The sequence below is a fragment of the Mesoplodon mirus genome, assembly GCF_964341445.2.
Source record: "Mesoplodon mirus genome assembly, chromosome: 7".
NCBI classification, from domain to species: domain Eukaryota; kingdom Metazoa; phylum Chordata; class Mammalia; order Artiodactyla; family Ziphiidae; genus Mesoplodon; species Mesoplodon mirus.
The window spans coordinates 95,861,020-95,873,741 of NC_138983.1; the positions used below are offsets into that span (position 1 = coordinate 95,861,020).

The window sequence follows — 12,722 nt, forward strand, 5'->3', positions numbered from 1 at the left end:
GCACGTGCACAGAGAAAAGGGCATGTGAGGACACAGCAGGAAGGTGGCCGTCTGCAAGCCAAGGAGAGAGGCCTAACCCTGCCCACACCTTGATCTTGGACTTCCAGCCTCCAGAACTGTGAGAAAATGAATTTCTTTTGTTAAGACCTCCTGTGGTGTTTTGTTATGGCAGCCCCAGCTAACTAATATAAAGTCCATCCAGTATTGCAGAGGATGATGCAAGGGTCTGAATACCAGGAGACAAGAATCAGTGGGGCCATCTTGGAGACTGGCTACCACACCCTGAAAGGTGTAGATCTTGAATGTGCTCACTGAGTTTTGCCAGTCGTGCACAACTATGTAACCCAAATTCCTATCAAGATATAGAACATTACCATCACCCCAGAAAGTTCCCTCATGTCCCTCCCCAGTCAATTCCCAGCCCCAGGCCCCAGAGGCACCCACTCTTCTGAATTCTTTTCCAGCCATGGATTAGATATTCCTGTTCTAGAATCTCAAGTACACAGAACCATGTAGTACATGTTCCTTTGTGGAAGGCTTTTTTCACTCAGCATAGTATTTCTGAGATTCATTCATTTTGTTGTATGGATCATGTTCTGTTTTATGAACATATATACAGGGTTTTGGGGGTTGTTTTTTTAATGCATCCTTTGGACACATGGCACATGGGCTGTTTCTTCTCTTTTTTTCACTCCGCCATTTAAATTTTTCCACTGTAATCACCGGTTTCTCCAGTGCCATGCTGAACTTGGGGCTTCTCTGAAGGACTTGGATTCCCCCTGGAGAAATGAAGGATGAGTCGTATGGCTTAGAGTCACTCACTTCTACCTGGGCTCTATCTCCTCAGCCTCTCAGCCAGGTCTCATGTTTCCAAACATTTGCCCTCGTTCCCCTGACACTCTCGCCATCCTCAGAAAAGGACTTTCATCTTCCCGTGTCATGGGGAGTTCCTTTCTGTCTGGGCCTCTCTACTGCACGCTTTAGAGAAAACTCTGTGCTCCAGTCCTCCATGCTGTCTCTTGACAGAAAACACCTCTTTTTAAGGGTTCCAAGAAAGCTCTTTCCTCTCTTAGCAAAGCTGGGCTCTTCCAATTAAATTGGTTTACTGTTAGACTGTCACCTTGCTTTAGACTTGAAAAATTCTATTTGAAAACCCAAAGCCAAGGATTTATTTTCTGCAGATCAGGTCAGGGTTTCTCAATCTTGGCAGAGTGACAGGTGGGTCGCATAACTCCTTGTTGAAGGATCTGTCCTGTCCACTGTAGAGTGTTTAGCAGCATCCCTGACTCCTACCCACCAGAGATACCAGTAGCAACACCACCACCACCACCCCTAACTGTGGTTCTCAAAAATGTCTCCAGACATTGTCAAAAATGAAAACGTCATTTTGCCTGGGGGAAAACTCACCCTGTTCTAGTTAATACTCATCCTTCCTGTACCACAAGGCAATAAAACGTCAGCTCCAAGGCCAAATCTTAATGGCAAGAGCTCATGGGAGGTGGGGAAGAATTACTGAGAAAAGAAAATATGTGGAGTGACTTATTAAAATAGCATCTTGATTCATATATATATATATATTTTTTTTTCCCAATAATGGGATCATATGAACCTAACATAGGTAACCTTCTTTTTTTTTCTTTTTTTGGCCGTGCCGCTCAGCTTGCAGGATCTTTGTTCCCCAGCCAGGGATGGAACCTGTGCCCCCTGCAGTGGAAGCACAGAATCCTAATCACTGGACTGCCAAGGAATTCCCTACCTGATTTTTAAAATTCAATAATATGTCATAAACATCTTCCCACTTCAATACATTGACTACATAGTGGTTAAAAGCATAGGCTCTGAATCCAACAAACTTAGGCTCATCCCTTGACTCTACCACTTACCAGCTGTGTGTCCTTGAGCAGGTGACTTGACGTCTCTGTGCCTCATATCTCTCACGTATAAAATGGAGATGGGAATAATAATGCCTATCTCACTGGGTTGTTATGAAGACGAAATCGTATCCTGCCTGTAAGTGCTGAGCACAGCGTCTGGTGCATAGCGAACATTCAGTAAATATTAAAATATTTAATATTTTAATATTTAAATTTTAAATTTTACAATCTTAATAATTTAAATATTTTAAAATTTAAATATTTAAATTTTAAATATTAAAATTTTAAAATTAAGTTATTACCTAACCATGATTGTTATTTAACTTTTATTTACAACTTACAATGTCTGAAAGACACAGTTAAGGTGCACACATACTGTCCCTGCTGCAGACTGGTGATTATTGGAGCGCACCAGGACAGCTGGGGGTTGTTAAAATATTAAAGTAACTCCCCTGCCTTTTGGCCAACAGCTCATGCCCGAAAATTCTTAAAGTGACTGCGTCCCCGTATCCGCCGTCCCACCGCCCCAGCCCTCCCGACTCTCCCTGGGGCTTCTCCCCACTGGGACCTCCGAAGGATCCAGCATCTAGAGTTAAGCCGGTTTGGTCATACATGGCCCTTAGGTTCTTTTTGATAAATAACAGTAGCCGGTAAAGAAGTTTGGGGCAGGTGAGGGGTAACTGCTCCCGCACCTCCCTGCCTGGGTGTAAGGAAAGCAAGTCTCAGAGCAAATTCTAGCCCCACAAAGACTTTGAGTAAACACACCTTCCCCAGTAAAGGGACCCCATCGATCAGCCTGTTCTGTAAGATTGATGAAGTCCCCGCTCCGGCCATCATCTTGCAGGGAAGCGTCCCTCAAGACAGCCACGACAGGGTCGTAGAGGCAGCCGGAGTCACCCCTAGAGATGGCATCAGACGCCAGAACTCTAAGCTGAGACTGGACAGGGGCCCAGTTAGGGTCAGACCCCGAGGCCCTCCCTGGGGACACAGGCCAGTCAGTACCTTCCTCCAGTGAGAGCCGATTTCTTGAGGAATCTGAAAACAGATCAAGTCTTCCTCCTGAAAATTCAGTTTCCAAATTGAGATACACAATCAGTGTCAAATAAACCCCAGATTTCAAAGGCTTCATGCCTCGAAGAAAAAGAATATAAAATATCTCCATATTTTTTGTCGATTACGTGTTGAAATGATGCTTTTTAATGTATTGGGTTAAATAAAATTGATCATTAAAAATTCCTCTCTTCTTTTTACCTTTTTAACGTGACTACGAGAAAATTGAAAATTGCATTCTGTAGCTCCCTTATTTCTCTATCAGGCACTGCTGCTATAGTCAGTTAGGACTTAGCTGCTCAGGATCCAAGAGAGTCAGATGGGGGCAGTGAGCTTCAAATAAAAGTTTTCTAATCATGGACCTAGTTGGGGAGGTGGAGGGAGAGAAAATGGGCAGCTGCTGAAGTTCCAGGCCCTTGTGTTCCTCGTGCCCCAGGAAACACTGTGGCCAGGGCTGCTCATTCAACACGCAAGGCTGTGCATTCTCTGGGCACCACAGGCCATCAGCTATGTCCACTAGAGGTTCTGGGGTCCACAAAGAGGTTTGAGACCTGGCTGGGGGGCAGGGATCTTTGACTCTAAAATGCATAAATAAAAAATACAGAAGCAAAATGAATAAATGATGAATGTCCACAAACATGACAGTGCGTGCTTCATTCATCATTAATGTTAATACTCATTAAAGTTTCATCACCACTGAAAACAATTTGTTCAGTTTCTCACTTCACAAGAAGATAAGAATGTGCAGTGACTGTCCAGAAACCATAGTCACTTGGAAATTTAAAATATGCTGCTTGGGCCCAAGTGATCTCACACGTAGAATTATAGAAATCTTTACAAACGTTTCTACACCAATAAAAAGAAATGTATTCAGTGTTGATGTGAGTGAATTGCGAGATGTCTGATGTGATACAGAGTGGGGTCCCCAAACACAATGCCATAATCCCTGAAAGTCATATAAAAAGGCCTTGTAATACTGGGGTAAATAAGAAAAAATATAGGAAAGCTTAAATGTCTATCAAGTGGATCCTAGTTAAACACGTTTGGCACACTTGGACAATGGACCACAATGCTACCCTGGAAAAGAACCAAGTACAGCTACAAATACTGACATGGGGAGATGTTTTTGATATTGTTAGCTGAAAAGTAAGCTGGATAAGAATCTCTGTCATGTAAATGCATTTTTGTTTTTTGACAAGATATGACTGCAATAAAAAATATAGCTAATGTTTAGCGCTAAATGCTCTACATGAGGGGTCAGCAAACTTTTCCTGTAAAGAGCCAGATAGTAAATACTTTAGGACTTGTGGGTCACATGGTCTCTGCTGCAACTACTCAGCTCTGCCTTTGTAGCTGGAAAGCAGCCATAAATAATATGTAAATGAATCACTGTGGCTGTGTTGCAATAAAACTTTATTTACAAACATAGGCAGAAGGCCAGATTTGGCCGCAGGGCCATAGTTTGCCAACCCCTGCTCTATATCATTATTCTATTTAATCTCCAGATAGCCCTTTATAACAGAGACTATCAGGGATCCTGAATTATGTATGTGGAAACGAAGGCTTAGAAAGAGCAAATGACTTGCCCAAGGTCATCAGCTCTTATGCGGCATAGAAAAAAGTCTGGAAAGAGGCACACCACAGTGCATCAGTGCAGTTAACGCTGGGGAAGAGAAATGAGGCAGCTCTTACCCTTTCCAGTCCTCCTGTAATGCTTTCAGTGCATAAGTCTCATGAATGTGAAGGTTAATCTGAAAATATTCTTTAAGACTTTGGGGAAACTCACAGTCTCCTCTGCATTCTCTGTTGATCTTGTGTGTTAGTGTGGACCAACGCGGCGGAACTGTCGGAACAATCAGTGGCCGAGGAAATTCCTGGGGCAGAGCCCTACAGAGAAATTTTTGTGGACCAGGACCTGTCCCAGCACGATAAGGTGAGGGGTCTTGGGGAAGCACAGAGCTACAGCAGCAAGAGGGACCATGGAGAGATTGCCACTGCCTCTTGTTCTCTGTGTCTCAAGGACTGTCCCTTTTTCCTACTTCCAAGAAACCACCTCTTCCTCCCAAGACATTCAGCCAGGTTTGGCCACTGCTCATTTTATCCCAAATAACATCTACAACTACAAGGTACTGAGCACCTACTGTGTGCTGGGCCATGTCCTGTGCACTTGACATTTATTAGCTCGTTAATCTTCACCAACTTCAAACTAGATTTTATCAGCCTCACTTTGCAGATGAGGAAACTGAAGCTCAGAGAGGTTCAGTGATGTGTTCACGGCTGCCCAGTGCAAGGAGCAGTGTTAGGATTCAAAGCGAGGTCTGGTTAGCTTCTCAGCGGGTACTTCTAACTCCCACACAGTAATCACTTGGTCAACCTTCAGTGATGGAACAGTGATGCAAAAACACATTCCTAGCAGGAGGAATTGAGCCCTGAAGTCAGGGAGGCCTGGGCCAAGAGACTCGTTAAAGAACCAGAGAGGTTTAAAGCAGGGATGCGAGCAGAACAGGTGGATTCAAGTCAAGCCATCCTGGGAAGGGCCCAGGTCAATTTCTCCCCACTTAGACACGACCTGAAAGTTACTCTAAAAGAAGCAGTCTATAATATCTCGCTTTCCTTCAGGGCCAGGGCCTGCTCCTGCAGCAATTCTCAGAGTTTGTGAGGAGCAGACCTACCTGGGGTTCTTGTCAGACACGGAAATCCAAACCTTCAGGAGGCAGGGGGTTCCAACCAGGCATCCTGGGACCAGACTCTGAAAAATGTTGCAGAAAGGCGAGAAGCCACACTCAGATTCTGTATTTATCACTGTGTAACAAGCCATCCCAAAACTTAGCGGCTTCAAACAGCAACTCATTATTCCCCAGAATCTATGGGTTGACCTGGAAGGTTCCTTTGCTCGCGTCCCCTGGCCTCACTCATGCGGCCTCAGTCAGCCGCTGGCTTGGCCAGTTTGGTGGTCGGTCTCCATTGGCCTCCTTCCCACATCTAGGGCCTCAGCCAGGACGCCTGGACTGGTGCGCCCCTTTGTGCATGTGGTTTTTCATCACAGCACGGTGGTCTCGGGGTTCCCAGGGGGCCAGAGCAGAAGCTGCACAGCCTGTAAGAACTTGCCTGGAGATCATGCAGCATCACTTCCACTCCATTCCATTGGTTAAAGCAAGTCACGGGGCCAGCCCAGACTAGAGGGTGGGGAAATAGACTGGATGGCAAAACTGCAAAGTATTTGTTGCCATTTTTCAACCTGCCTCAATTTTAACTCGGAAATATAGTGCAACCACTATAATTTTTTCTATTTATAGAAAATTTTTATAAGCCATTTATCATTTTTTCTATTTATAATAGAAAGAATTCTTTCTCTTTATAAGCCATTTCTACCCTAACTTGCCAGGACTCCTTCAAGTGACAATAAACAAATTAGCTTGAGGGGGAGCATCGATTAGCTCAACTTATTGGAAAATTTAAAGGGCCACTAGCTTCAGGTATGGCTAGATCCAGGAGCTTGAATAATGTCATCAGAACACCTCCCCACTACCAACCTCTCCCCTCTGTTTCCCTCAGAGTCTGGCTTTCTACATGAGGCTGGCTTTGTGTGTCAGAAAAGACAAACTCAGGCAAACAAGCCTACATATTTAAAGTTTATGATCCAAAAGAAGGCAAGATGCTCTCCCTCTGTAATCGATGTGTGAAATCTCTGATTGACCAGCTTGGGCCACATGCACATGGGGAGGTGGGACAGGAAGGAGCAGGGCACATGACTGACAATCCTACCCAGACCCCATGGAAGGAGGAACGCTCCCTCCAGAAGGGCAAGGGGACCCTCACCAGGAAAGCAGAACCCACAGCTGTCCACTGCCCTCTGCAAACTTCTTATATTCCAGCACTGTCACGGGGCCTGGCACTTAGTTGCTGCCCGATGAATGTTTGTTGCATGAAAAATGAATAAGCACCTGGCTGATCATAACAGGGTGAAACAGGGGAAACTGCCCAGGAGTAGGGAATATGTCTGATACTCTCTCTTGAAGTTTTGCCACCAACTTTCACAAGGACCCAAAGGAAGGCCCCTGGCAGCAGCTGGCAATGTCAGACAGGCTTTCTCATGAGCAAGGCCCTGTCCTTCCCCAGGTCACGGAGCTAGCAGGTCGTGAGGCTGACTGGACGGCTCTCCTGGGAATGAGCTGGCCCAGAAATTGCCCATTTACCTCCTCCCGTGACTGCTTTGGAAAAGGCCTCTGGGGAATTTTTTCTTCTTCTTCTTCTTCAGTTTTTCTGACATTTTATTGATAACGTCTGGTGAGAAGTTTGGGGGAATTTTTTTTTCCTTTTTTGGAAAACCTAACCAATTCTTTGGCTGCAGAGCTTTATCACTGGAGAGATGGAGGACAGGGTTAATTATACCTGTGGGTACAGTCTACCAGCAATTTTGTTTTTCCAGCCGAAAGTTGACATGAGCCCATGCAAATAAATCACTATTCCTGTCTCATTTACTTTCCAGATTGAGTTACCTGGAAAAAATTCATACATGAATAGCCAAAAGAGGCAGGAAATATTAGAAGAGAGGAAAGGGAAAACAAATAGTTAAGAATGTTTTAACTTAAAACAAATAACCCTCATTATAGGCAGAATGTGGTCAAACAGAATGTTGTTTTCCTAAGTACCTTTCCTAGGTCCCCAGTGTGCTAGGCTGTATATTATAAATGAAAACACTGTAAGTAAACTTTCTAGCAACAAAAATTCCCAAGTGGGATGGTTGTTCTTAATATGAAAGTCTAATTCTCGGGGAAAGGAAAGTTTCCGTACCTGTGAGGTATAGACATCCATTACAGGAGTCTATATACAAGTACATCATTTTAACCCAATTCTTGTCTCTATGAGATTTTCGAAGTGACAGAGATAGCCTTGAAAGTCTGCTTTTTCCCTCCCTGCCTGCCCTCACCTTCCCAAAGAATGATACCATATTTTTCCTGTCTTTCTTTAAATGGGCTCAGCCTTACACCCAGACCCACACCTAGTAAATTTCCCATCTGGCCTCCACCCAGGATGAAATAATTCGGCTGCTGGGAAAAGAAGTCAGCCGTCTCTCCGATTTTGAACTTGAATCTAAATACAAAGACACCGTGATAGCAAGCCTGCAGAACCAAGTGGCCAACCTGAGCCAGAAGCTGTTGGAAACAGCTGCCTCCAGGCAGAAGGAGAGGGTGATCCCGCCCAAGTTTCAGGTTCTGCATGAAGAGGACGATGCCCAACAGAGAGAGATCCAGAGCTTGAAAAACCAGGTAGGGCTCAGAGACAAGTGGGTCGGGGCCTTGGGGTCACAACACAGGGTGACAGCTCTCAGGTAGAGCCTGGGGGGAGCCACCCAGGTAGTTAGAAATGGGCAGTGAGCACAGCATGGTGAGGAGTACAGTTCCAGGGAGTGGAGGGTTGGCAAGTTTCTAGCCTTGTAAGAACAATATTAGATTTGATTAAGTGCCTACCATGTTCAGGCCCCAGTGCAGGTGCTTTGGGTGCATTAGCTTATTTATTTATTTATTTATTTATTTATTTATTTTATTTATTTAATTTATTTATTTATGGCTGCATTGGGTCTTCGTTGCTGTGCACGGGCTTTCTCTAGTTGCAGTGAGCAGGGTCTACTCTTCACTGTGGTGCATGGGCTTCTCATTGCAGTGGCTTCTCTTGCTGCAGACCATGGGCTCTAGGCACGTGGGCTTCAGTAGTTGCAGCATGAGGGCTTCAGTAGCTGTGGCTCACGGACTCTAGAGTGTAGGCTCAGTAGTTGTGGCCCACGGGCATAGTTTCTCCACAGCATGTGGGATCTTCCTGGACCAGGGCTCGAACTCCTGTCCCCTGCATTGGCAGGGGGATTCTTAAACACTGCACCATGAGGGAAGTCCCCTCATTAGCTATTTAAACCTCAGTCTTCTGACACATGCCATTCTACAGATGAGGAGACTGAGGCACGCTCAGCGATGCCCAGGAGCTTGTTACAGCTTGCACAGCAAGTGAGAGACAGTGATGTGATTTGGGCTCAGCTCTGCCACCTTGTACACCTCATGCTTTCACACCCACTTTGCATTTCCACCCAACTCGTGTCGCTTCAGTGACCACTTCTCACACCCACCCGGACCCAGCCAGAAAGAGCTGGAGATGGGGAGAAGGAACCCCACAGTGTTCCAAACACTGAGGCCTTTATCAAACCCTGAAGGCAGCTGCTGGTTCATTTATAGGGAATTTCACCAAAAATTCTCCACCCAGAATGTCTGGATTTACCAGTCAACTTCCTTCCTCCTGAAACTAAATCCAAAAGAAAAAAAAATTTTTTCTTAAGTTTTAAAGAACTACTTTAAAATTGGCCACTGATCTGGTACATAAATTATATCTCAACAACGTTGATAAAAAAGCAATTGGAAATTGATGAATTTTGGCCTCAGTGCATAATTCTGCTTAAAACCGTAGTCAGATTTGGTTCAACATGACGGAGTAGAAGGACATGCTGTCACTCCCTCTTTCGAGAACACTGGAATCACAACTAACTGCTGAACAATCATCGACAGGAAGACACTGGAACTCACCAAAAAAGATACCCCACATGCAAAGACAAAGGAGAAGGCGCAAAGAGACAGTAGGAGGGGCGCAATCCCAATGAAATCAAATCCCATCACTGCTGGGTGGGTGACTCACAAACTGGAGAACACTTATACCACAGAAGTCCACCCACTGGAGTGAAGGTTCTGAGCCCCACGTCGGGCTTCCCAACCTGGGGGTCCGGCAATGGGAGGAGGAATTCCTAGAGACTCAGACTTTGAAGGCTAGTGGGATTTGATTGCAGGACTTTGGCAGGACTGGGGGAAAGAGCGATTCCACTCTTGGAGGACACACACAAAGTAGTGTGTGCATTGGGACCCAGGGGAAGGAGCAGTGACCCCATAGGAGACTGAACCAGACCTACCTGCTAGTGTTGGTGGGTCTCCTGCAGAAGCGGGGGGCAGCTGTGGCTCACCAAGGGACAAGGACACTGGCAGCAGAAGTTCTGGGAAGTATTCCTTGGCATGAGCCCTCCCAGATTATGCCATTAAACCCACCAAAGAGCCCGGGTAGGCTCCAGTGTTGGGTCACTTCAGGCCAAACAACTAACAGGGAGGGAACCCAGACCCACCCATCAGCAGACAAGCAGATTAAAGTTTTACTGAGCTCTGCCTACCAATGCCACAGCCAGCTCTACCCACCACCAGTCCCTCCTATCAGGAAACTTCCACAAGCCTCTTAGATAGCCTCATCCACCAGAGGGCAGACAGCAGCAACAAGAAGAACTACAATCCTGCAGCTTGTGGAACAAAAACAATATTCACAGAAAGACAGAAAAGATGAAAAGGCAGAGGGCTATGTAACAGATGAAAGAACAAGGTAAAACCCCAGAAAACAACTAAATGAAATGGAGATAGGCAACCTTCCAGAAAAATAATTCAGAATAATGTTAGTGAAGATGATCCTGGACCTCAGAAAAAGAATGGAGGCAAAGATCGAGAAGATGCAAGAAATGTTTAACAAAGATCTAGAAGAATTCAAGAACAAACAAACAGAGATGAACAATACAATAACTGAAAAAAAAAAACACACTAGAAGGAATCAATAGAATAACTGAGGCAAAAGAACGGATAAGTGACCTGGAAGACAGAATGGTGGAATTCACTGCTGCGGAACAGAATAAAGAAAAAAGAATGAAAAGAAATGAAGACAGCTTAAGAGACCTCTGGGACAACATTAAACACAACAACGTTCACATTATACGGGTCCCAGAAGGGGAAGAGAGAGAGAAAGGACCCGAGAAGATATTGAAGAGATTATAGTCAAAAACTTCCCTAACATCGGAAAGGAAATAGCCACCCAAGTCCAGGAAGCACAGAGAGTCCCATACAGGAGAAACCCAAGGAGAAACACACCGAGACACATAGTAATCAACTTGGCAAAAATTAAAGAAAAATTATTGACAGCAGCAAGGGAAAAATGACAAATAACATACAAGGGAACTCCCAGAAGGTTAACAGCTGATTTCTCAGCAGAAACTCTACCAACCAGAAGGGAGTGGCATGATATACTTAAAGTGATGAAAGGGAAGAACGTACAACCAAGATTACTCTACCCAGCAAGGATCTCATTGAGATTCGATGGAGAAATCAAAAGCTTGACAGACAAGCAAAAGCTAAGAGAATTCAGCACCACCAAACCAGCTCTACAACAAATGTTAAAGGAACTTCTGTAAGTGGGAAACACAAGAGAAGAAAAGGACCTACAAAAACAAACCCAAAACAATTAAGAAAATGGTCATAGAAACATACATATCGATAATTACCTTAAATGTGAATGGATCAAATGCTCTAACCAAAAGACACAGGGTTGCTGAAAGGATACAAAAACAAGACCGATCTATATGCTGTCTCCAGGCGACCCACTTCAGACCTAGGGACACATACAGACTGAAAGTGAGGGGATGGAAAAAGATATTCCATGCAAATGGAAATCAAAGGAAAGCTGGAGTAGCAATACTCATATCAGGTAAAATACACTTTAAAATAAAGAATGTTACAAGAGACAAGGAAGGACACTACGTAATGATCAAGGGATCAATCCAAGAAGAAGATATAACAATTATAAATATATATGCACCCAACATAGGAACACCTCAATACAAAAGGCAATCGCTAACAGCTCTAAAAGAGGAAATCAACAGTAACACAATAATAGTGGGGGACTTGAACACCTCACTTACACCAATGGACAGATCATCCAAAGAGAAAATTAATAAGGAAACACAAGCTTTAAATGACACAATAGACCAGATAGATTTAATTGATATTTGTAGGACATTCCATCCTAAAACAGCAGATTACACTTTCTTCTCAAGTGCGCACGGAACATTTTCCAGGATAGATCACGTTTTGGGTCACAAATCAAGCCTCAGGAAATTTAAGAAAATTAAAATCATATCAAGCATCTTTTCTGACCAGAACGCTATGAGATTAGAAATGAATTACAGGGAAAAACCTGTAAAAAACACAAACACATAGAGGCTAAACATTACGTTACTAAATAACCAAGAGATCACTGAAGAAATCAAAGAGGAAATCAAAAAATACCTTGAGACAAATGACAATGAAAACATGACGATCCAAAACCTATGGGATGCAGCAAAAGCATCCCATAGTTCTAAGAGGGAAGTTCATAGCTATACAAGCCTACCTCAAGAAACAAGAAAAATCTCAAATAAACAATCTAACGTTACACCTAAAGGAACTAGAGAAAGAAGAACAAACAAAACCCAAAGTTAGCAGAAGGAAAGAAATCATAAAGATCAGAGCAGAAATAAATGAAATAGAAACAAAGAAACCAATAGCAAAGATCAATAAAACTAAAAGCTGGTTCTTTGAGAAGTTAAACAAAATTGATAAACCATTAGCCAGACTCATCAAGAAAAAGAGGGAGAGGACTCAAATCAATAAAATTAGAAAGGAAAAAGAAGTTACAACAGACACCGCAGAAATACATAGCATCCTAAGAGACAACTACAAGCAACTCTATGCCAATAAAATGGACAACCTGGAAGACATGAACAAATTCTTAAAAAGTTATAACCTTTCAAGTCTGAACCAGGAAGAAATAGAAAATATGAACAGACCAATCACAAGTAATGAAATTGAAACTGTGATTAAAAATCTTCCAACAAACAGAAGTCCAGGACCAGAAGGCTTCACAGGTGAATGCTATCAAACATTTAGAGACGAGCTAACACCCATCTTTCTCAAA

The 12,722-nt window shown here is 43.8% G+C and overlaps 1 protein-coding gene across 1 annotated transcript in view; it reads left to right on the top strand.

The window, feature by feature from the left end:
- LOC309808892 (forkhead-associated domain-containing protein 1-like) overlaps positions 1-12,722 on the top strand; it is a gene marked incomplete at both ends in the record, with an annotated part of 97,336 nt that overhangs the window by 38,644 nt on the left and 45,970 nt on the right. Inside the window, 2 exons of the mRNA XM_082629464.1 lie at positions 4,748-4,857; positions 7,958-8,194. Coding sequence (XP_082485590.1) covers positions 4,748-4,857; positions 7,958-8,194 — 347 coding nt within the window. The remainder of the gene's footprint in view (positions 1-4,747; positions 4,858-7,957; positions 8,195-12,722) is intronic.